The sequence below is a fragment of the Carcharhinus amblyrhynchos genome, chromosome 4 (assembly GCF_965287045.1).
Source record: "Carcharhinus amblyrhynchos chromosome 4, sCarAmb.v2.hapA, whole genome shotgun sequence".
Taxonomy (NCBI): domain Eukaryota; kingdom Metazoa; phylum Chordata; class Chondrichthyes; order Carcharhiniformes; family Carcharhinidae; genus Carcharhinus; species Carcharhinus amblyrhynchos.
Genome location: NC_137327.1, coordinates 65313778 through 65337768, shown reverse-complemented (window position 1 = coordinate 65337768; position 23991 = coordinate 65313778). Strand labels below are relative to the sequence as shown.

The 23991-nt window shown below is 42.9% G+C and overlaps 1 protein-coding gene across 1 annotated transcript; it reads left to right on the top strand.

Moving 5' to 3' along the window:
* The first annotated feature begins 7419 nt into the window (after positions 1-7419).
* On the top strand, positions 7420-22001 carry LOC145342074 (glutathione S-transferase A-like). Its single transcript, XM_080187280.1, has 6 exons — positions 7420-7667; positions 7876-7941; positions 13763-13868; positions 15247-15365; positions 17148-17236; positions 21665-22001. The coding sequence occupies exons 1-6, from the start codon at positions 7500-7502 to the stop codon at positions 21795-21797; spliced, it is 681 nt and encodes a 226-aa protein (XP_080043406.1). The 5' UTR covers positions 7420-7499; the 3' UTR covers positions 21798-22001.
* The last annotated feature ends 1990 nt before the right edge of the window (positions 22002-23991 follow it).

Sequence of the window (23991 nt, the reverse complement as noted above, 5' to 3'; positions counted from 1 at the left end):
GTTTTTCTCACTTGTTGATTTTCTCATCACCTGCTGCAATTCCAGCCTAGTAGCTATGTCATTTAGGACCTGGCCAGCTCGGTCTGTGGTAGTACCACTGAGCCACTCTTGGTGGTGGACATTGAGGTTCCCCCAGCCAGAATACATTCTGTCCCCTTGCCATTCTCAGTGCTTCCTCCAAGTGATGTTCAACATGGAGGAGTACTAATTCATCAGCTGAGGAGGGTTAGTCGAGTAGAATAATTGTAGATTGGTTTGTAAAATTGTAAAATGCTAGGGAGAAAGCATTACATGTTCCCTTAAAAAGGTTTTTTTTTCTGTATTTAGAGAGTTCCAAAAAATTCAAGTACATAGCCCCAAACTGAAACATTTGTATTGAAAGGCCAGGCAGCAGTTTTTAACAAAATAACAGGCTTTTGAATTTAGCCAATCAGTTTGAATTATGCACTTAGATACCAACAACATATTAAATTTAAATCTGATGTTTTTGACAACCTAGGGTTAATCCTATTTGGGAAATATTGATTGTCATCACAGGTATAAAAGAAGAGAGCAATGGAACAAAGAGAAGAGAGCAACGGAACAAAGAGAAGAGAGCAACAGCCACAGCTCACAGCTCTAAGCTGAAAGCACCATCTGGATAGCAAAAGTACCAAAGAGGAAAGAAGAAAAATGAAGAAGCTCCTGGCAGAAAAATCAACAAAGAAGGCCCAGAATATTTCGGAAGACACAACCTGGCTACAATTTAGAAAGTAACTAAATTCTATTTTTGTTAATGAGTGGGAATTATACTTATTAGAATCTTACTTTATTCAGTTTTAGTAAAGTTGTTCACTGTTAGTTACATAAATACGTTATGTGTTAATTTTAGAGTGAGTCTCAAGGATTTATTTAACCAGTAGAAGTTGCTAAAAGGCAGGTCACACCGCTTCACACACACTTTTTACAGATCATGAGGCAAGGTGTTCAGTGTTAGTTCCCAGAGGGGCAATCAATCTCTGCTTCATAACACGTGTTTGACCTGGAGCCATGAGACTTCATGGGGTCCAGAGTCAATGTTGAGGATTCCCAATGCAACTCCCTCCTGACTGTATACCATTGTGCTGCCATTTCTGCTAGATCTGTCTTGCCAGTGGGACAGTACATACTCAGACATGATAATGGTGGTGTCTGTGGCATTATCTGTAAGGTATGATTCTAAGTATGACTGTGTCAGGCTGTTGATTGATAATGATGCAATAAAATCAATGTGATTGCTGGAATCTGAAACAGAAATTGCTGAGAACTCTCAGCAGGTCTGAAAGCATATTTGAAGAGAGAACAGAGCTAATGTTGCAAGTCTGGATGACTCTTTATCTGAGCTGAAGACAATTGAAAATAGGATGAGATTTACACAGTTGTAGTGATGAGGTAGGAGGAAAGAGTGAGTTGTGGGACCTGGATAGAGAGCTAGTGGTTGGTGGAAACAGGACAGATTGACAAAAGTATCAGATAAAAAGGCAAAGAAAAGACAAATGGTGGTAGTAAATTTTGAGAATGGTGCTGATAGCAGTTCATTAGGAGATCAGAATGTGTAAATGGCAGAACAAAGGTAAACACAGTAAGAAGTCTCACCACATCAGGTTAAAGTCCAAGAGGTTTATTTGGTAGTAAAAGCCACTAGCTTTCGGAACGCTGCTCCTTCATCAGGTAAGTGGAAGTTCCGTTCACAAACAGGGCATATAAAAACACAAACTCAATTTACAAAATAATGGTTGGAATGCAAGTCTTTACAGGTAATCAAGTTTTAAAGGTACAGACAATGTGAGTGGAGAGAGGATTAAGCATAGGTTAAAGAGATATGTATTGTCTCCAGACAGGACAGTTAGTGCGATTTTGTAAGCCCAGGCAAGTTGTGGGGGTTACAGATAGTGTGACATGAACCCAAGATCCCGGTTGAGGCCGTCCTGTGTGTGGAACTTGGCTATCAGTCTCTGATCAGCGATTCTGCGTTGTTGTATGTCGTGAACGATGCCTTGGAGAACGCTTACGCGAAGATTAGAGACTGAATGCCCGTGACCGCTGAAGTATTTCCCAACAGGAAGAGAACAGTGTTGCCTGGTGATTGTTGAGTGGTGTTCATTCATCCGTTGTCATAGCGTCTGCATGGTCTCCCCAAGGTGCCATGCCTTGGGACCTCTCCTGCAGCACATCACATAGACAACATTGGCTGAGTTGCAAGAGTATGTGCCGTGTACCTGATGGATGGTGTTCTGACGTGAGATCCGTGTTGATGATCTGGCACATCTTGCAGAGGTTGATGTGGCAGGGTTGTGTGGTGTCATGGTCACTGTTCTCCTGAAGGCTGGGTAGTTTGCTGTAGACAATGGTCTGTTTGAGGTTGTGCAGTTGTTTGAAGGCAAGAAGTGGGGATGGTCTTGGCGAGATGTTGTCTTCATCAATGACATGTTGAAGGCTCCAGAGAAGATGTCGTAGCGTCTTCGCTCCTGGGAAGTACTGGATGATAAAGGGTACTCTGTCTACCATGTCCTGTGTTTGCCTTCTGAGGAAGTTGGTGCGGTTTTTCGCTGTGACGCTTTGGAACTGTTGATTGATGAGTTGATCCTGTCCTTATGAGGGCATCTTTCAGCGTCTGGAGGTGTCTGTTGCAATCCTGTGTATATGGAGGGCTTGTCCATAGGAGATAGCTTCTTTAACATGTTTAGGGTGGAAGCTGAAGAAGTGGAGCATTGTGAAGTTATCCATGGGCTTGCGGTACAGTAAAGTGCTGAGGTGACCGTCCTTGATGGGGATACGTGTGTCTAAGAATGCAACCGATTCCGGTGAGTCTGATGGTGGGATGGAACTTGTTGATGTCATCATATTGTAGTTTCAGTGATTGTTCACCACGAATCCAAAGGGAGAAAATGTCATCAATGTATCTAGTGTATAGCATCAGTTGAAGATCCTGTGCGGTGAAGAGATCTTGTTCAAACCTGTGCATGAAGATGTTGGCATATTGAGGTGAGAATTTGGTCCCCATGGCTGTTCCATGTGTTTGGATGAAGAACTGGTTGTTGAAGGTGAAGACATTGTGATCTAGGCTGAAGCATATGAGTTGTAAAATTGCATCTGGAAACTGACAGTTGTCGGTGATGAGTACTGAGGCAGTTGCAGCAATGCCATCGTCATGAGGGATGCTGGTGTAGAGTGCCAAGACATCCATTGTGACAAGGAGTGCTCCTGGTTCAACTGCTCCATGTGTACTGAGTTTGTGTAGGAAGTCCATAGTGTCATGACAAAAGCTGGGGGTTCTTTGTACAACAGGTTTCAGGATGCGTTTAACGTAGCCATCTCCAACACCATCATCTCCACATCGGAACAAAGGTAAGCAGAGTGTCAAAGGGCAAACTGAGGCATATAACATATGGCCCTAATTGAGTGTGGTCAGGGAGAAAAGATAGAAAATCAGATAAAAAGGGGGAAATTGGAAAATGAGTCAATGAAAGAATTGAAAATAAATTTTTAAAAAAAGAAATCAAATAAATAAATAATTTGATGGGAATGAGGTGAAGCTGGAGTAGAGAGTTAGAGAGTTCATGTTCTGAAGTTGTTGAACTCAATAAGTCTGGAAGGCTGTAAAGTACCTCGTTAGAAGATGAGATGCTGTTCCCCCAGTTTGTGATGGACTTAACTGGAACATTGCAACAGGCCAAGGATGGACATACGAGTAGAGTGGTGTGCTAATTGGCAAGTTACAGGAAAGCCTGGGTCCTGCTTGTGGACAGACCAGAGAAGTCAACCAGTCAGTGTTTGGTCTCTCTGATGCAGAGTAGACTGCATTGGGGCAGCAAATGCAATAGACCAAAGGGGCAGTTGTTGCACTTTCTGCAATTGCCTGGGAAGGTGCCATGGGCAGAGGATGAGGTGTTGGGTTTGATGGAGGTGTGCACCAGGATATCCTGGAGGGAACAGTGCCTGCAGAATGCTGACAGGGAAGTAAGGGAAAGATGTGTTTGCCACCATCAAAGTTTTGTTTAACTAGCCTGTGGGGCAGCTCTTCCAATTTTTGCACAAGCCCCAGATGTTAGTAAAGGAGGACTTTGCAGTGTTTACAGGGCTGGATTTGCTTTTGCCATTTCGGGGCCTAAGTTGATGTCTGGTGATCTGTCTGGTTTCATACATTTTGGGCGTTCTTTTATTGCATACAACTTGTTTGGCCATTTCAGAGGAAATTTAAGAGTCAGTCACGTTGCTGTGAGCCCATAGTTACATGTAGGCCAGACCAAGTAAGGCCGACAGATTTCCTTCCCTAAAGGACATGAGTGAACCAGATGGGTTTTCACAACAATTGATGAGATAATTTAAGTTTAAGTGTATTTATTAATGCCACAAGTAGGCTTACATTAACAGCGATGAAGCTACTGTGAAGATCCCCTATTCGCCACATTCTAGTGCCTGTTCAGGTACACTGAGAGAGAATTTAACATGATGAATGCACCTAACCAGAACGTCTTTTGGACTGTAGGATGAAACCAGAGCAGAAAATCACACAGACATGGGGAGAACATTCAACCTTCCCACAGATGGTGACCCACACCAGGAATTGAACCCAAAGTCCCTAGCGCTGTGAGGCAGTCATGTTAAGCATTGTGTCACCCTGCAGTCATGCTAAGCATTGTGTCACCCTGCAGTCATGCTAAGCATTGTGTCTCCCTGCAGTCATGCTAAGCATTGTGTCACCCTGCAGTCATGCTAAGCATTGTGTCACCCTGCAGTCATGCTAAGCATTGTGTCACCCATCCTTTCACAGACTCATTTAGCTCTCCCTCCTCATTACTCAGTTTCTGTCTTCACTGTTGCCCCTTAAGCAGAGAATATTTCCAGCATTTTCTATTCTTATGTTAACAATATTATGATTTAGATATTGTTTGGTTGGAACTTAGTACATTTGTTTCCTCACTACTGCAATTGTTTCATTCTTGATACCACTGGATCAATGCAGTGTCCTTATGGAATATCACTGGCTACTGACAGGTTGAAGTGCATTCCTCAATGTGTTCTAATAAAGGGTCATGCAGACTAATATCATAGAAACCTTACTGTACAGAAGGAGGCCATTCGGCCCATTGAGACTGCACCGACTACGATCCCACCCAAACCTATTCCCGTAACCCCACTGTAGACTCTCAAGACAGAGACTTAAGCTAATTACAAAGACTCAAAATGCATATACTGATGTTGAAGATGTGACTTTATTTAACCAAACGATCGATTGGAAAACCTGCACTCCAGGTATAGAATGCAGGCAGCCAGATATCAGTTTGAAGAGCAATGCCCCTGTGAAGGCAATTATACATTCCCAATATCACATTGCCTACCTTTCCAGTGGGCATTATTCAGTGAACATTAATACAAATCAGTCAGTAGTCATTCTGTTATTAACTCTAACCAATAACAATACACATCATGACATAATGGGATTTCATTTGTAATTAATTCACAGACGTTGTTTCCCTTCTGTTGCCCAGCAATATGGGACACTGGACGTGAAATGATTCCCATCAAATTGAACCCATGTGACTTGCGTCCAACCCTGAGAAATTCTTCATGTCTGCTCGCCACCTGTGTTATCTCTTGGAATTGTATGACCCTATTAGACCATAAGACATAGGAGCAGAATTAGGCCACTCGGCCCATGGAGTCTACTCCGCCATTCAATCATGGCTGATAATTTTCTCATCCCCATTCTCCTGCCTTTTCCCGATAACCCCTAATCCCCTTATTAATCAAGAACCTATCTATCTCTGAGACACTCAATGACTGGCCTCTACAGCCTTCTGCAGCAAAGAGTTCTACAGATTCACCACTTTCTGGCTGAAGAAATTCCTCTGCATCTTTAACCTGAGGTTGTGCCCTGTGGTTCTAGTTTTTCCTACTAGTGGAAACATCCCTCCACATCCACTCTGTCCAGGCCAGAGTCCTTAACCGTTCTTCATATGACAAGCTCTTCATTCCAGGGACATTCTTGTGAACATCCTCTGGACCCTTTCCAAGGCCAGCACATTTTTTCTTAGATACAGGGCCCAAAACTGCTCATAATACTCCAAATGGGGTCTGACCAGAGCCTTACACAGCCTCAAAAGTACATCTCTGCACTTGTATTCTAGCGTTCTTTACATTTGCCTTCCTAACTGCTGACTGAACCTGCACATTAACCTTAAGAGAATCCTGAACAATGACTCCCAGGTCCCTTTGTGTTTCTGATTTCCTAAGCATTTTCCCATTTAGAAAATAGCCCATGCCTGCATTCATCCTTCCAAAGTGCATAACCTCATTATATTCCACATTATATTCCATCTGCCATTTCTTCGCCCACTCTCCTAACCTGTCCAAGTCCTTCTGCAGCCCCCCGCTTCCTCAATACTACCTGTCCCTCGACATATTTTGTATCATCTGCAAAACTTAGCAACGGTGCCATCAGTACCTTCCTCCAAATTGTTAAATTTGTATTGTGAAAAGTTGTGGTCCCAGCACTGAACCCTGAGGCACACCTCTAGTCACCAGCTGCCATCCTGAAAAAGAACCCTTTATCCCTATTCTTTGCCTTCTGCCAGTCACCCAATTCTCTATCCATGCCAGGATCTTATCCTTAACACCATGGGCACTTCTTTAACACCTATGTAGCACCTTCTGGAAATCTAAATAAATCATGTCCACTGGTTCTCCTTTATATAACTTAGTTGTTACCTCCTGAAAGAATTCATAAGGCTAGCATTGCTATTTGTCTTGTTCCCGACCACTGCTGATAGCATTACTGCTTTTCAGGGGATCTATTGTTCCTCTTTCTCCCACCTGGTCTGCTGTATTTTGTCATTGACTAAAGTTTCACAAAATGTAACCAAATGCAAAACACATCCATTTTGTAAATTCAAAATACAAAAATATTTGTTAATCATTCAGAGTTGCCTTCTACGGCAACAGCCCTGTCTTGCTTATGTTCCCAAGTCCTAGATCATTCATTCTAAAGTTACTGTATGTGTTTATTAGCCTCTTCTAGCCCTCTGCATCCCCCACATATTTACCCTGCTAATCCCCCGAAACAAAGGGTCAATTTAGCATGGCCAGTCAATCTAACCGGGCCGTCTTTGGACTACAGGAGGAAACTGGAGCGCCGGGAGAAAATCTGCACAGACACAAAGAGAACGTGCAAACTCTACACAGTGACCCAAGGCTAGAATTGCGCCTGGTTCCCTAGTCCTGTGAAGCAGCAATGCTAACCACTGTGTCACCATGCCACTGCACTTTTCAAGGGGTTTTCAAAAGTCCTTTGAAATACTCATTACAGATGAAAGGGCTCGGCAACTTTTTTCATTTTTGCACTGTCATTTCCTGAATTACAACACGGTTTACGATCAGCTGACCATGAGTTCAGATAAAACCCTGGGTGCGGTGGTGACTTAGCAGAAAGAAACCGACGGAAGGAGAAGTGTGGGGATAGTGTTTGAAGAGTTCCATTAATGGCTGAGAACAGTGTCTTATTCTGGGGTTCGGGCTCCCCGCCCTGCTGGAGGATCATGATTGCTCTACAAGAGAAAAAACTGTATACGATACCGCAAAAATTGTTGAGTTTTGATAAACAGGAGCACAAGTCACCGGAAGTTCTGGCAATAAACCCCAGAGGACAAGTAATAAAAACTTATATATTCTGAACAGAATTGTGTGATTGATCAGGAATTGTTCAACATGGTTTTTTTGAACAGTACACTGCCGGGGTGTGCGTCTGTCTGACAGAAAATAATATTTCACAAATTTGCAGTAACAACTTCTCAATTATTCTTGAACAATGCTTGGTGTAATCTTTCGCCCAGTAATTGCTTTCACTTTGTGTCCCAGCTTCCAAGTTTCAAGCATAACGGCAACATCGTGAACGAATCTTTCGCGGCCTGCATGTATCTTGAGGTAAGTGTTAATATGCTTCAGATGGAAGCTACACGCAAATCGGCATACTTCGCTCTTAGTCTCTGTTGGAGGACCTGAGATTTCAGTTCAGAAACACTGAGCTCCCCCGCCCCCGATGGTAAAATGAGGCTGTAACCCAGACAAACGCGGAAGTCTCACTGCTTAAACTGAACAAAAGATGAAAACGTGAAATAAAAACGGGAAATACGGGAGTAGTTGAGGCAGTTTCTTTTCTGGATATTGATTAGTTTATGATGGATCAGTGATGGACCATGTGTTGGTGAGGGCCGGAAATTGCCATTAAAGTTGATTGAAATGTCCAGTGTGAGAGGGGAACGTGGCACTGAGTGTAAATCCAAAAACAGAAAATGCTGGAAAATTTCAGCAAGTTTGGCAACATCTATGCAGAGAGAGTAGAGCCAACGTTTTGAGTCAAAATGACCTTTCGACGGAGCAAAATCTCTGGTGATTCTCTTTGCACTTAGTTCTGACAAAGGGTCATCTAGACTTGAAATGTTGGCTCTATTCTCTCCTCTCAGATGCGGTCAGACCTGCTGAGATTGTTGGCATTCACTTTCTTCGCTTTTGCCATGGCTTATGGTCTTGTTGACACCGTGTGTTCCTCTGTTGTCTTTTCACTTTGTTTTACTTTGGGTTCATACTTCATTTGTTAAATCTATTGTTGGTTTGACAATAGCACTCATACTCACCGCTACCTCCAGCTGGCCTGAGTGCAATTCTATCCTGACGCCAAATCTGTTACGTGGTTTTCGTGTTGTATTTAAAACAATCGTTCCCTTCAAGTAGCCAGACAAAGTCATGGAGTAGTTCCAGATGAATTTATTAAAAGTTGACTATAGCTATAAGACTGTGAATGAAGTCATTCAGAGTGAAAAATTCAGAAATACATTGGTAATTTTAGGTGCCACTCTGATTACAAGTAATTAGCACATATCATTGGAGTATAGGAGTTATCTCTATCCAATCATAATTATTAATTAATGTTACAACATGCATACATTGGGGTATAATATCCAATTAAGACTTGTGCATGTTGTTATATCATCAAGAAATGATAGTTATATTGCTGAGCAATGGTATTTCAACCCCCCTTTCCATTGTTCCTTGTTCTGATGGGCAGACTTGAACTGCAGCAGCACATCATTCAATCAAATGGTCTTTGACTCTTATCTGAGTCTACTTTAACAAAACCTCTTGTCTGCACATGGTTTTCCTCTGTGACTGTGGTTCAGTTTGCAGCTTATGTAATTTTTAAACTTGTGTGATTATTAACTCTTTCAGGGACCTTGTCAAAGGCCTTGCTAAAGTCCATGTAGACAACATCCACTACCCTGCCCTCATCAATCATTTTTGTCCCTTCCTCAAGAAACTCAACCAAGTTTGTGAGACACAACCTTTGCAGGAAAGCCATGCTGCCTATCGCTAGTAAGTCCATATTTTCCCAAATGAGTAAATCCTGTTAAGTACCTTCAATAATTTCCCTACGGCTGATGTAAAGCTCATCAGCCTATAATTTCCCAGATTATCCCTGTTGCCCTTCTTAAACAAAGGAACAACATTGTCTTTTCTCCAGCTCTCTGGGACCTGCCTTGGGATTTTCCTTTTTCCTATTTTGACAAGGATATTTCATGGCCCCTTTTTAGCCCTCCTAACATTTTGGTTAAGTTGTTTTATATTCTTTAAGAGCTCTGTCTGTCTTCAGTTTTATAAACCTTAATAATGCCTCCTTTTTCTTGTTGACTGAGCTCATAATTTCTCTTGTCATCCAAGATTCCCGAATCCTACCATTCTTATCCTTCATCTTAGGAACATGATGGTTCTGAATTCTAATCAACTGGCTTTTACAAGATTCCCACATGACAGATGTAGATTTAGCATCAAACAGTCATCCAACATCTACATTCCCCTGTTCCTGCCTAATATTGTCATAGTTAGGCTTCCCTCAATTTAGTACTTCCACTCTAGGACTACTCTTATTCTTATCCATAAGGAACTTAAAACTTATGGAATTATGGTAATTGTACCTGAAATGGTCCCCCATTGAAACTTTGATCATTTGACTAGGCTCATTCCCCAATACCAAATCTGGTATGGCCCCTTCCCCAGTTTGTTTATTTATATATAGGTTCAAGAAACCTATCAATCATAGAATCCTACAGTGCAGAAGGAAGCCATTCGGCCTGTTGAGTCTGCACCGTCCACAATCCTACCCAGGCCCTATCCCCATGCATTTACCCTAGCTAGTCCCCAGACACCGAAGGAGCATTTTACCATGGCCAATCCACCTACCGGAACACCCAAAGGAAACCCTTGCAGACATGGGAGAATGTGCAAAATCCACACAGACAATGACCCAAGTCAGGAATTGAACTCAGGTCCCTGGCCCTGTGAGGCAGCAGTGCTAACCACCCTGCATTAAGGAAGTTCCAGTCAATAGAGAGGAAGTTAAAAAAGAGATTTGCTTGATTTCAAATGGCAGCTGCAGGTGATTTTGTTCTGTTAATCACATGATAGTTCCATCTCGGACCATCTTTTGTTTCTTTCTTGCCCCTTTACCACCACCTTTTCTCTTGCATCATTATCCCTTTTGTCATTTAATCTATTCTGCCATCCACCCTAACATAGACTTTTTAAAGTCGTTTTTCCACTTGCCCCTTTTCCTGCTTCTTAACAACACTTTTACTAATTCTGATGAAAGGCCATTGACTTGAAATGTTAACCTTGTGTCTCTGAAGAGATTGCCTGGGCTGCTGAGTATTTCCACTTTCTGCGATTAAACTTGCACCACCAGTGCAGTGAGACTTAATTTTGTGCCGGTGTGACCACTGTAGATGTGTGAGCTTTTGTTTTGATTTGATTTATTATGTCAGATATATTAGCATACATTGCGTGCTATACAGATACAGCATACCATGAGAATGAAATGAGAGAGTGCAGAATGTGGAGTTACAGTCATAGCTAGAGTGTAGAGAAAGATCAACTTAATGCGAGGTAGGTCCATTCAAAAGTCTGATGGCAGCAGGGAAGAAGCTGCTCTTGAATCAGTTGGCATGTGACTTCAGACGTAGACTATGACATTGTTCATGTCAGGCTATTTCTGTCACACTGGTGGTGGGACTGTTAATACTGGGCAAAAGTTCAAATTAAAGGACTGTGTGAACTTAAATTTAAGGCGCTTTCATATGGAGTCAAATATCAAATCCATGCCTGCTCCACCATTCATTATAATCATGGCTGACTATCCAGTTCATCCACCCCCCCACCCCCATATCATTCAGTCCCTTTCAGTTCAAGTGCTGTACCTACATCCTTCTTGAAAACATACAATGTTTTGGCCTCAACTACTTTCTGTGGTAGAGAATTCCACAGACTAACCACTCTCTGGGTGAAGAAATTTCTCTTTAATCTCAATCCCAAAAGTTTACCCCTTATCCTTAGATTATGAACCTCGCCATCAGGAACATCCTTCCTGCATCTGCTGCTGTGTCTAGTTAGAATTCTTTAAGTTTCTGAGATCCCTCAACTCTTCCAAACTCCAGTAAATATAATCCTAACCGACTCAACTGTCTGTAGAGCTCGCAAGAAACAATACTTTTCACTGTGTGCTAATATATGTGATAATAAATCAAATCAATTTCTTCTCGTATGTCAGTCCTGCCATCCCAGGAATCAGCCTGGTAAACCCTTTGAGTCCTTCTATAGCAAGGACATCCTTCCTCTGATAAAGACACGAAAACTGCACACAATACTTGGGTGTGGTCTGATCAACCATCCATACAATTGCAGTAAAACATTCCTATTCCTACACTTAAATCCTCCTGCTATTAAGGCCAACATACCATTTGCCGCATTTTCTATCTACAGTCTTACTTTTAGTGACTGATGCATCAGGACAGTAAGGTCTACTGAGTATCCACTGCCTTTCAAATAATAATCTGCCTTCCTACTTTTGATAACACAGGGTTTTTGTAGTTTCAAAATCAGTTTCAGATATTTCCTGGTGAAGATGTGGGTTAGTAAGACGTGATTGGAAATGTCATCCAATCAAGCTGGTATGAGTGAGGAAGGTCAAAGCCCTGGTTATTGGGTTCTTTCCCTCCGTTTGGGTGGCGGTCCAGTAGACATGCTGGTGAGTACAAGGTGGGCCATGAAATTGTTCTTGGCCAATTTCAGCAGTCTGCACACTGCCTACTTGGTGGCAGATGAAGAGGAAACTCACTCACAAAGAAACTCTACCAAGCAAGACCAGCTAGCTGTTCCTTGTGATCTTCTAGTGCATTCTGAGCCATCATACACTCTAACACTCAAGCTTAAGAGGCAATGTTGAACGATAAACATTTCTTAAAATCACACATTTCAAGGCAGTAACAACTGGAGTAATTTTGCAATTGGCATTGCTGCACAGTTCTGTCATTTTCTAATATTCAGATGTATCCAATATTGTAGCCATTTCTCATTCATGGATCTGCCCCATCACTCTTCCAAGTGTGTCTTTAGCCCATGGAAGATTGCCCTCATGGACACTCCCAGTACCTTCTGCCCTGGATAATGTATCCTGGAGTGCCAGCCAGGAATTCGTACTCCAAGCTGTGGAATGGGATTTGAAATGACAACCTTCTGATTGCGAGGCAGGATTGCTACCGCTGAGCCATGACTGATACCTATGGTATGATGTGACTTTAAAAGGAGGAGGTGGTCACTAGCATTGGCACTGTTTGTTGAGGTGTACATTTATATCAGTTTAAATGATAAATGTGGAATTCCAGGTACTACTTGTGTCAGTGTAATGTTCACTGATCTTAGTCACAGCAACACTGGCTGTTCTACCTTTTTAGGGAGTAAAATCACTTCCTCTCAGAAAGAGAAACATATAAAATAGAAGCAAGAGTAGGCCATTCAGGATATGGAAGGGAGCAAACAAGCAATAATGTAATAAATAAAAACTAGCTGTAAATTTTAAACCCCTATTTTCTGGAATTTGTGCAGCAGAGCTAGTGTCTCTGCTGAGATGCCATGTCTATGTGAAGTTCTCAACTCTAGCATTGTCCTGGAATTGCATAATTGAAGATTAATCTGCCAGTCATAGGGAATTTTGAAAACAAATATCAAAACGTAAACCTTGAAACATATTATCGAGAAGTTATGCCATCCCGGAAGATAGTGTTGAATTATACAATGTTAACTGACACCCAGCACCAGTTAGACACAAAGGCACTTGCAGAGACTTGAGCCTTTTTAATTACATCAGACCTTAATTCAATATCAGAAACTGGTTTTGAAACTCTAAAACCTGGCACAAATTTTCATTTCCATAGACAAAGGATTATGCTAGGGTAGGAGGATGTGCTAGGGTAGGAGTTTTACACCATTCCAAATCACATGATGAGACCTCCTGGTAGAGCTGGTAACGGCCAGTATTACAGCAGCAGCTATCAGTTAAACTAAGTAAATGTGCAGTAATGAGTGGGGCTTTGGAAAGGCATGGCCAATCTTACCACAAAGCCATATGAGTCAAAGAAAAATGATTAGATGTGAAAATGAAGTTCAAATAGCTGGAAACTAAAGTAAAAATGTTTATTTGTTAATCACAAGTAGGTTTGTGTTAACAATGCAATGAAGTTAGTTTGAAAATCCCCTAGTCATCATACTCCAGCATTTCTTCGGATACATTGAGGGAGAATTTAACATGGCCAGTGCCCCTAACCAGCATATCTTCCGGTCATTAAATATCCAAGGAAATCCTTAAGAATACTATCTGATATTTTTTCATGGGATCTATTTCTTCTCCTCTGCTTTACAGAGTCAGTTCAAATCCAAGGGCTACCAGCTGATCCCAGATGCCCCAGCAGAACAGGCTCTAGTTTACCAAAGAATGTTTGAGGTTCTAACTCTACATCAGAAAATGGGTAAGTTCCTGACGACTGAGAGCCATTGTGCCACTGTTACAACTCACTCAGACTGTGGCACTTGCGGCTGTGTTCTGGAGATGGGGTTGTGGAGAACGATGTTGAGATAGTAGGAAAGGAGGGTGTGGGGTGGAGAGAAGGCAGGTGGGACATGTGAGAGGGAGGCAAGGGGCAGGTGGGGAAAGTGGGGACATGAAAACAGAGGAAGGTTCTGCAGTAGGGAGGGACAAGGCAGTTGGGGAGGTGGAAGGAGTACATCGACATAGCAGTTAGTACTGGAACCATGACAGCTCCAGGGACCTGAGTTCAATTCCTGGCTTGGGTCACTGTCTGTGCAGAGTTTGCACATTCTCCTCGCGTCTGCAGGGGTTTCTTCCGGGTGCTCCGGTTTCCTCCCACAATCCAAAGATGTGCAGGTTTGGTTGATTGGCCATGCTAAATTGACCATAGATGCATAGGTTAGAGGATTAGTGCGTTTTTAAAAAAAAATGTACGGATATGGGGGTAGAGTTTGGGTGGGATTTTGGTCACTGCAGACATGATGGGCCGAATGGCCTCTTTCAGTACTGTAGGGTTTCTATGATTTCTACAATGCAAAGGGAGCAAATGGAAGCAGGTTTGGAGGGGGTATTTAGAAAATCATTTTCACAAAAGAGTCACTACACACTTTGCTTGAGAAAGAGAGCAAGAATAGCTTCTGTGGAGCAAAAATCCAATTAATTCTCCACACCTAGTCCTGTCTCCATCAGTTCCAGCCCAATTTATGTTCACAGATTCTCCTCATCAAGTTGCAACACAGCGAGTAATCCTTAGCAATTGACAGGAAATTGCTGCTTTCAGGAAATTGTGTTTGACTCAAACTTGCCCAGGCCTGAACAGGTTCAGGCAGTGGGCAACTGAGGGGGGTCATCCGGCTGGATTGTCTGCCCCTCAGTCGTGGCTGGATGTCCCTGGAGGGAAGCATGTGGATTCTGAGGACACCATAGAGGCCTTCCATGCTTGTTGAGCACCGCAGGGGCTGGAATCTATTATCGACCCTATTATTCACATTTAAGTTTGATGTTTGAAGTTTTCTCTCCACTTTGTGTTTTGTTTTGGGTGGTTCTTTTTCTTTTTGAGTGCTGCCCATTTTAACTTGTCCCCCTGTTTAATTTGATTTTGTTAGTCAAAAAAATTGATTCGGATTTTCCCAATGGGATTTGATTAAAGGCAAGTGAGCTGTTTCTTGTTGTTACTGTTGCAGGAATTGTTCTAGTCTAAGTGGTGTGTGAGCTCACATGATTTAGAGCAATCGCTTTGACACTAAAATTGGTTGAAAAGTTTATTGATGTTATGAGAAGCAGAGACCATTTTAATCTCACTGTTATTTTACCTGCAGCTGATTTTGCGTTCTACAATTGGAGGGTTCCTGAACCTGAACGACATGACACTGCACTGGCAAGAAATAAATCTGCACTGACGGCAGAATTTACTCTCTGGGAAGGATATCTGGGGAAGGTACATCCTTTACATCAAGGGAATTACAATGCAATAAGGAGAAAGTGATGCTTCAGTTGTACAGAATGGTTATTATGCCCCATCTGGAGAAATGGGGCACCACATCTCAAAGAATACATTGGCTTAGGACGGCATGTGGCAAGGTTCACTAGAATGACACTTGGGTTTAGTGGGTTAAGTTATGAAGATAGTATTCCCTTGACTTTACAACGTTGAGGAGTGAACTAATTTAGGGTATTAAAACCAGAAAGGAGGTGAGATAGAAAAACAATATCTGTGGCAGGAGAGTCCAGAATGAGAAGACAAAATGCTATAATTAGAGCTAGGCTGTTCAGGAATGAAATTGAACAGTTTGCACAGAGGGAATTGGAAATCTAAAATTTTCAAGACTGAAATTAGAATTATGTTGGGTAAGGGTATTTTTTACGTTCATTCTTGGAACATGGGCAACACTGGCTAGAGTAGCATTTATTGCCCTTCCCTAATTGTCTTTAAGAAGGTGTGATGAGCTACCTTTGTGAACCGCTATAGTCCATTTGGTATAGATAGACCCACTATGCTGCTAGAGAGTGAATTCCAGGATTTGACCCAATGACAGTGAATACAGAAGTTTCAAGTCAGGATGGTGAGTGACTTGGAGGGGAACTTGCAGTTGGAGCTGTTTCCATGTGTCTGCTGCTCTTGTGCATCTAGGGGTAGAATACATTGTTTGGAGGTGCTGCCAAAGAGCCTTGTGTTGGTGCTCCAGTGCATCTTGTAGACGTTTCACACTCAGGTCACTGTGCGCCAGTAGTGGAGGGAGTGGAATATTATAGTGGTGGATTGGGAACTAGTTGAGTGAGCTGATTAAGTTGCCACAGAAAGTTAAACCCCTAAACCATCAGCATCACCATTTTTGGACATTGTAGGAGTGAATAGCATACAGTCCTTTTGGAGATGAAGACAGTTCTGACACTGAGGATCCCCTACAACATGTTGTCTGGCACTGCTACCATGCAAAATGGGATCAATTCAGATCTGATATTGCAATTCAAAACTGAGCATTCATGGATCTGACCAATCCTGTTCCACACAGCCTGAGGAATGGGATTCAGACTGGCCAATCCAGTTTCACACAGCCAGGAGGATGCAAACTGAGACTGAGCAATCTGCTTTTGTCGACTATGGAGGATCCGGACTGAGACTACCAATCTGGTTTCTCATAGTCTGCAGGATCTGTACTGAGACTGGCCAATCCAGATTAACACAACCAGAAGAACACGAACTGAGACTGACCAGTCTGGTTTCACAGAGTCTGGAGGATCCAAACTGAGACTGACCAATCGTTTTTGAACCTCAAAACGATGCTGCCATTTTAAATGTATAGTTTTGCTTACTGATGGGAATGAATAGAGACATGAAAATATATGGAATCTTTCAGCAACTTATCTGTTTCTTTAGTGAGTAAAATATACTTCTCCAGTTTTCACCTGCAAAGAAATAAACAGTTTTTTTTAAATGATTGTTGGTAGATTAGGATTTCTGGCGCATTCATTCCATTGGATGAATCCTTATTGGCATCACTCTATAGTTACAGGTAGAACCAATGAAGCACCAATGTTTGCTATTGTAGCTCTCTGACAAGAGTGAGTTGATGCTTTGTGGGATTGAGAAATGGAAGTAAGAGTTCCTAACAAAGTATAGACATTAGGCTGAATATGGATGATGTCCTTCCACATTGGCACAAAATAGCATAATGATCATAGCATACAAATAAGCAGCTGTAATCTCTCCTGTTTTCAGATGGGACCACGATCATATATAGCAGGGGAAAACTTCACCATGGCTGATGTCATGCTGTTCCCACAACTGGCTCTCTGCGTCCGATTTGGGTGAGTTACAGATTGGTACCTTAAATATAAGATATCTCTCTCAAATCTAGTATCTCTGTTTAATGTTTCAAAGTCCAACTGATCTTGGATTACTTCTAATGTGTACTGAGAGTGTTTTCAATGGTATGAGTTTTTCTTCATGAACAACTCAGCTTTACCTTGAGCTTTCTGTGAGCTTTGATGCATTATTGCTGACGTGCAAGTGAGCAATTGTGCCAGGTTTTGCATTAAATTGAGGGGAGACCTGATAGAAGTCTATAAGATTATGAACAAAGTGGATAGTCAAAGCTTTTTCCCAGGGTGGAAGAGTGAATTACCAGGAGGCATAGGTTTAAGGTGCGAGGGGCAAGGTTTAAAGGAGATGTATAAGGCAGATTTTTTATGCAGAGAGCAGTGGGTGCCTGGAACTCATTGCCGGGGGAGGTAGTGGAAGCGGACACGGTAATGACTTTTCAGGGGCGTCCTGACAAGTACATGAATAGAGGATATGGTCCACAGAAGGGTAGGGGGTTTTAGTTAATTCGGGCAGCATGGTCAGTGCAGGGTTGGAGGGCCGAAGGGCCTGTTCCTGTGCAGTAATGTTCTTTATTTTAAAAGCCCACATGGATATTTATAAATTGCATAGGTTCATGAAATGATCGTAATGAAGTAAAAATGAACAGATTGTTGGGAGATTCCCACTGACTGTTGGATTAGATGAGAGTTCAGGTGGTTGTGATAGAACCATAGAACCCTACAGTGCAGAAAGAGGCCCTTCAGCCCTTCGAGTCTGCACCAAACACAATCCCACCCAGGCCCTATCCCCATATCCCTACAAATTATACCCACTAATCCCTCTAACCTACACATCCCTGGACTCTAAGGGGCAATTTCTTAGCATGGCCAATCAACCTAACCCGCACATCTTTGGATTGTGGGAGGAAACCGGAATACCCGGAGAAAACCCACGCAGACACAAGGAGAATGTGCAAACTGCACACAGACAGTGACCTGAGTCGGGAATCGAACCCAGGACCCTGGAGCTGTGAAGCAGCAGTGCTAGCCACTGTGCTACCGTGCTGCCTATGCTGCGCCGTGATGGTGAGATTGATAATTTTTTCTTCCATTTTTGTGATGTCACTGACATGGCTGGCATTTATTACAGACTTATTTGTAAATTAAATTTAAGGCCTGACTTTTCAGTGCCCCCACCTGCTTCAGGAGAAAGTGCCAGCAAAGGTGGGATCCCCATTGCTGGGGTCAGGTGTACGCTGGAGCTGGGCCAGCTAACCTGGAAAAGGAGACAGGCAGAGGGGCTGGTCCTGGAGCCAGGCTGGTTATAAGGCCTACCTTGGTGCAGTGAGACATTATCCCAATAAAAACAGCCCCATCCACTCCCTATGTCTCCCATTGAGGGAGAGTAATGACCCCCCAGTGTAATGCTGAAGTGGATAATAGAACTCCCAAGTGTGATGGTGAGGGGTTAATGAACCTACAGAAACCAAAAGCGAAAATGCTGGAAAATCTCAGCAGGTCTGGCAGCATGTGTCAGGAGAGAAAAGAGCTGACGTTTCGAGTCCAGATGATCCTTTGTCAAAGCTAAAAGGCATAGAAAGTGGGAGATATTTATACTGCAGGGGGAGGGAATGAAAGATGAGTTATAGCCATAGAAACCAGGGGAACAGACTGTTAATAGTTGTCCACAGACAGAATAAAGAGTGTGAATGGCCAAATGGCAGAGAAGTTGTAAGCTGTGACAGTTGGAAATGTTGAAGGGAGGACAGGGAGCAGTTTGGGGCGGGGGGAGCGTGCGATGGGACAGAGCTAAAATGTAGAAAAAGGAAGTGGAAGAGGGAAATTAAAATGAAAGACCATAAAGAAAATAAAAGAGAACAGTTTTAAAAAAAACAAAATAGAATGAAAACAAAGGGGGCCAAGGTAAGGTAGAGGAAATCATCTGAAGTTGTTGAATTCGATGTTGAGCTGGAAGGTGTAAAGTGCGAAGCCGGAAAATAAGATGCTGTTCCTCCAGTTTGCGTTGAGCTTCACTGGAACACTGCAGCAAGCCAAGCACAGACGTGGGCATGGGAGTAGAATCGTGTGTTAAAATGGCAAGCAAACGGAAGCTCAGCAAAGTGATCACCCAGTCTATGCTTGGTCTCTCTGATACAGAAGAAACTACATTGGGACCAGTGAATGCAATATACCAAATTGAAAAGGTGCAAGTGAAATGCTGCTTAACTTGGAATGAATGTTTTGGACATTGGATGGTGAGCATAGAAGAGGCAAAAGGACAGGTGTTACACCTTCTGCTATTGCACAAAAAGATGCCATGAGTGACAAGAGAGGTGTTGGGTATAGTGGAGGTCTGGACTAGATTATCCCAGAGGGAACGGTCTCTGTGGAATGCTGACAGAGGGAGTGAAGGGAAGATGTGTTTGATGATGGCATAACACTGGAGTTGGTGAAAATGGTGAAAATGTTTTGTATGCGGAGGCTGGTGGATGAAATGTGAGAATAAAGGGGACACTATCATTGTTCTGTGAGGGAGGGGAGTGTATGAGGACCGTGGCGCAGGAGATGGACTGTCTAGGGCTCTCTATTGAGGGCCTTGTCTACAATTGTAGATGGGAATCCACAGTTGAGGAAAAAGCACGTATTAGAAATACCACTTTGGAAAGTGACATCAATGGAACAAATATTACAGAGCTGAGAGAAAGGGATGGAGTCCTTACAGGATGTGGGGTGTGAAGAGCTGTAGTCCAGCTAACTGTGGTAGTCAGTGGGCTTGTAATGGATATTGGTAGATTCTCTATTTCAGGCAATAGATTGAAAGACCAAGAAAGGGAAGTGTCTGAGATGGACCAGGTGAAGGCGATGGAGGGGTGGAAACTGAAAGCAAGGTTAATGAATTTTTTGAGGTCTGGACAAGAGCATGAAGCGACACCAAAGTAGTCAAACAATGTATCGGTAAAGGAGTTGAGGGAGGGGACGTGGATAGGCCTGGAACAAGGAATGTTCCACATACCCCATAAAAAGACAAGTGTGGATAGGACCCATTGCTACTCCTTTGATTTGGAGAAGGTGGGATGAGTTAAAGGAGAAGTTATTGAAAGAGAGAACGAGTTCAGCCAGGTTGAGGAGAGTGCTGATAGATGGGATTGTTCAGGCCTCTTTTCAAGAAAGAAGCGAAGAGCTCTCAGGCTGTTCTGGTGTGGGATGGAGGTGTAGAGAGATTGCACAACCGTGGTGAATAGGAGGCAGTTACTGCCTCTGAACTGGAAGCTGTCAATATGACGCAGGGCATGAGAGGAATCCGGATGTAGGTGGGGAGGGAATGGACCAGGGGGTGAGGATGGAGTCAAGGTAAGAGGAAATAAGTTCAATGGGGCAGGAGCATCTAACACTGGCCCTACCAGGATGGTCCTTTTTGTGGATTTTGGGAAGTAAGTAGAAGCAGGCTGGCCGGGATTGCAAGACATCTTTCTGAGATACCTACACTCATCTAATTATAGCCTCATTTGCATTTCCAGGTTTAATTGCTCTAACATTGGTGGATATGCCATCAGATGTTTAGCCCCTTGGCTTTGGAATTCTGTCCCCAAGCCTCTCTATCTCCTTTAAGACACTGTTTAAATCCCACCTCTTTGTCCAAGCTTTTGGGCAACTATTCTACTTCCTTATGTATCCTGTGTCAAATTTTGTTTGAAAACTTCCCTGTAAATAAAGTGTTTTGGGACATTTCATTATGATGAAGACTCTGTATAAATATTGGTGTTGTTTATAGTTGTGTGGCTTCTGTATTTATTTGTAAGCTTTCATTCCTCCGCACCATTTGCCACCCTCTCCCTGCAGCCCTCCTTGCCAACCCCATTCCTGTGTTGATTTGAGAGATCACCTAGCAAATTCTTCCAGAGTAGCTGCTACTACAGTGCTGTTGTTGTTCACTTACAGTAAGAAGAAAAATCAGAATGAATCCTAGTGCCAGATTTACAGAGTCAGATGAGTGAAGCTCACTGAATCATAGAATCCCTAAAAGTTTAGAAGGAGGCCATTCGGCCCATTCTGCACCAACTCTGCACCTTACCCAGACCCACACACATCCTCCCCCTGCCTGATTCCCATGACCCCTAACCCACCTTGGGATACTAAGGGACAATTTACCATGGCCAATCCACCTAACCTGCATATCCTTGGACTGTGGGAGGAAACACACGCAGACACGGGGAGAATGTGCAAACTCCACACAGCCGATTACCCAAGGCCGGAATTGAACTCGGGTACCTGATGCTGTGAGGTAGCAATGTTAACCACTGTGCTACACCAATTGGGTTACAAAATGTCAGGTAAATAGAGGTAATTAAGGAGACTGAATGTCTTCTGGACACCAGATAACTAGATTGAAAACCTGTAATGCTAAACTTACAATATTTTTTATTTGTATTTTAGATTGTCACAGAAAAAATATCCTTGCCTGCTAAATTATTACAATCGAGTAAAGGAGCGACCTAGTATCCAGGCTACCTGGCCTCCTCACTGGAAGGAGAGCCCTCCAACCATGGACCCTCTGAAAGAGGTTTGAACTACCATCCACAACAGTCTTGTTCGCTGCCTTGATTCACTTCCAATACATCCCATTTGGACTGGTGTAATAAGCATCAGTCCAATTAGACGCTCCTGCTGGAATATATGCTGTTTTTTATAGAAATATGGAGAGTTTAATTCAAAACATGGTGTAGTGTTTAATGTTGGTACTGCACATCTGATTAAATACGTATTACATAAATCAGCTCTGTTCATTGTGGTTATCATGGTATGGACTTTGTGCAGAGAAATGGGAAGTTATGCTGAAGGTAAACGATCCCACACTGGGAAAATGTTATACTCAATTTCCTCCTTACACTGCTGTGTTTGTGGCATGGATTATTGATGTTTTCCCACTCATTATTGTAGCTACTTATCCCAAGGAGCCAATATCAATGCTTTTTCTGGGACTTTGAGGTTGCTTACGTTACAAGGAACCAGTTTGAGAATCTATTGGAAATTCAACACTTGTCTGAAGATAGTTTTTAACAGACTTACTGCCCTCCTTACATGAATGGTGGTTTAGTGTTCTCAGGTTTCCTAGCTCGCAGCTAATCCGTTGTTGGTCAATTGTTCTTGTGTTGCTTCATTATCTTAGGTTGAGAGACACAGACCACACAAACATTATTACTGTCCGAAAGAATTAATAGTCTGCACGGTAATGCACTTCGTTCTTAAAAAAAAACAGAAGCTGTTAATTGGGGTCTTATCCCTAAAATGTCACTGAAATGTGCTGTTCTGGTGCCCCAATATTACTCTGTAGAATTCTCCACTGTGATTTTGTTTTTGAACTCAGAAATCCCAATAGTCAGATCACTTTGTGTCAATGGTGATTAAATAGGTCTGACCAGCTGCTGGCAAAGCCACAATAACTCAGTATAATGCACCTCATCAACTTGGTGATGCACTTTACAATCTTGTCCAGTACTCCTGATGGTTGTCAGTGTTGTATGTAATTGTACCTGATGTATATAGGTCACATTTTTGCATCATCAGTTGTTGGATTCTCATTGAAAGATTTCAAAAGTATAAAGGCTCACTCGGACCAAGAATAGTGGATACTCCTTCGGTCAGCTGAAATGTATCTGTCTATCCCAAACATCCGCCATGTTATCTTGGAAACAGGCCCTGATAAACACAAGAAAATATGATAGTGTAGAGTTGTTTCAGCCAGCTTTGTATCAGCCAGTGAATGATACATTGGGATTGCCGCTGACTATTGAGATCTGCAGCATCGTGAACCTAAACTATTTGGATTTTCAGCAGTGCAAATTCAGAAACAGTTCAGACAGAATCAGTTCATATGCAGTTCCTCTTATTGCTTCCTGTTCATTGATCCAGCTCCATGCTGTTCCAGGAACGTGCAGTTCTGCCCAACTGTGTTTCTGACAATTATACTTGTACTAAGACAAAACAATAATTCTAGCCTTGATAGAATCTTGGCTGCAAATTTTCTCCATTTCATGATACACTATTTTTATTCAGTCGTGGGGTGATTGTTTAGGGGTGAGGAGAAGGGGTTAGATTCTGTTCCTGGGGGAAGGGTCACTTGTTTCATGCCCTTCAGATGTCTAAGCAGGTTTGGAGATCCTTACCAAGCATGTGCGCGGTTCCAAGTGGGATGCTTACTCACCCTTGCTGCTCGCAGAAGGTCGTACATTTTTTTATGACACTGACTGCCAGAGTGCGGTGTCTGCCTCCGATAATCTGAGAGCTGGTTTCCACGCAGCCACCTTTTTGGCATGACTGGCACTGCAGAGGTCCCAGTCGTGAATATCATTAAACACTTTGGAGACGGGGTCTCCAAAATGTATGGAAAAAGCCATACTTTTTTTTAAGGCCCAGTGGAGGGTCTACTCACCCTGGAAGAGAGGCTTACGGTGGGTGGAACCTTCCTGGCAGTAGATCCACTTGAGGCCATTGCCAAAGGATTATATTATCTAACATCCCATCCTTCATCCCGGTTGAGCTCCTCCTCCCCCAACTCTATCAACTGGGAGAAGTTAGGTCTGGGTTGGGGCCAATACTGCTCGGCCTAAAGGAGATCTCAGTACGGCATAGCTACTTTTTCACCTGCCTGGCTGGGAGCAGTGCTTGGAGGGGGGCTTTGACATCTCCCATGAGGGAGCCATTTACCGTGTCTTCTGGTCCACCGATGGCATGTGGTGCAATGCCTGGAGGGAGTGAGGCAC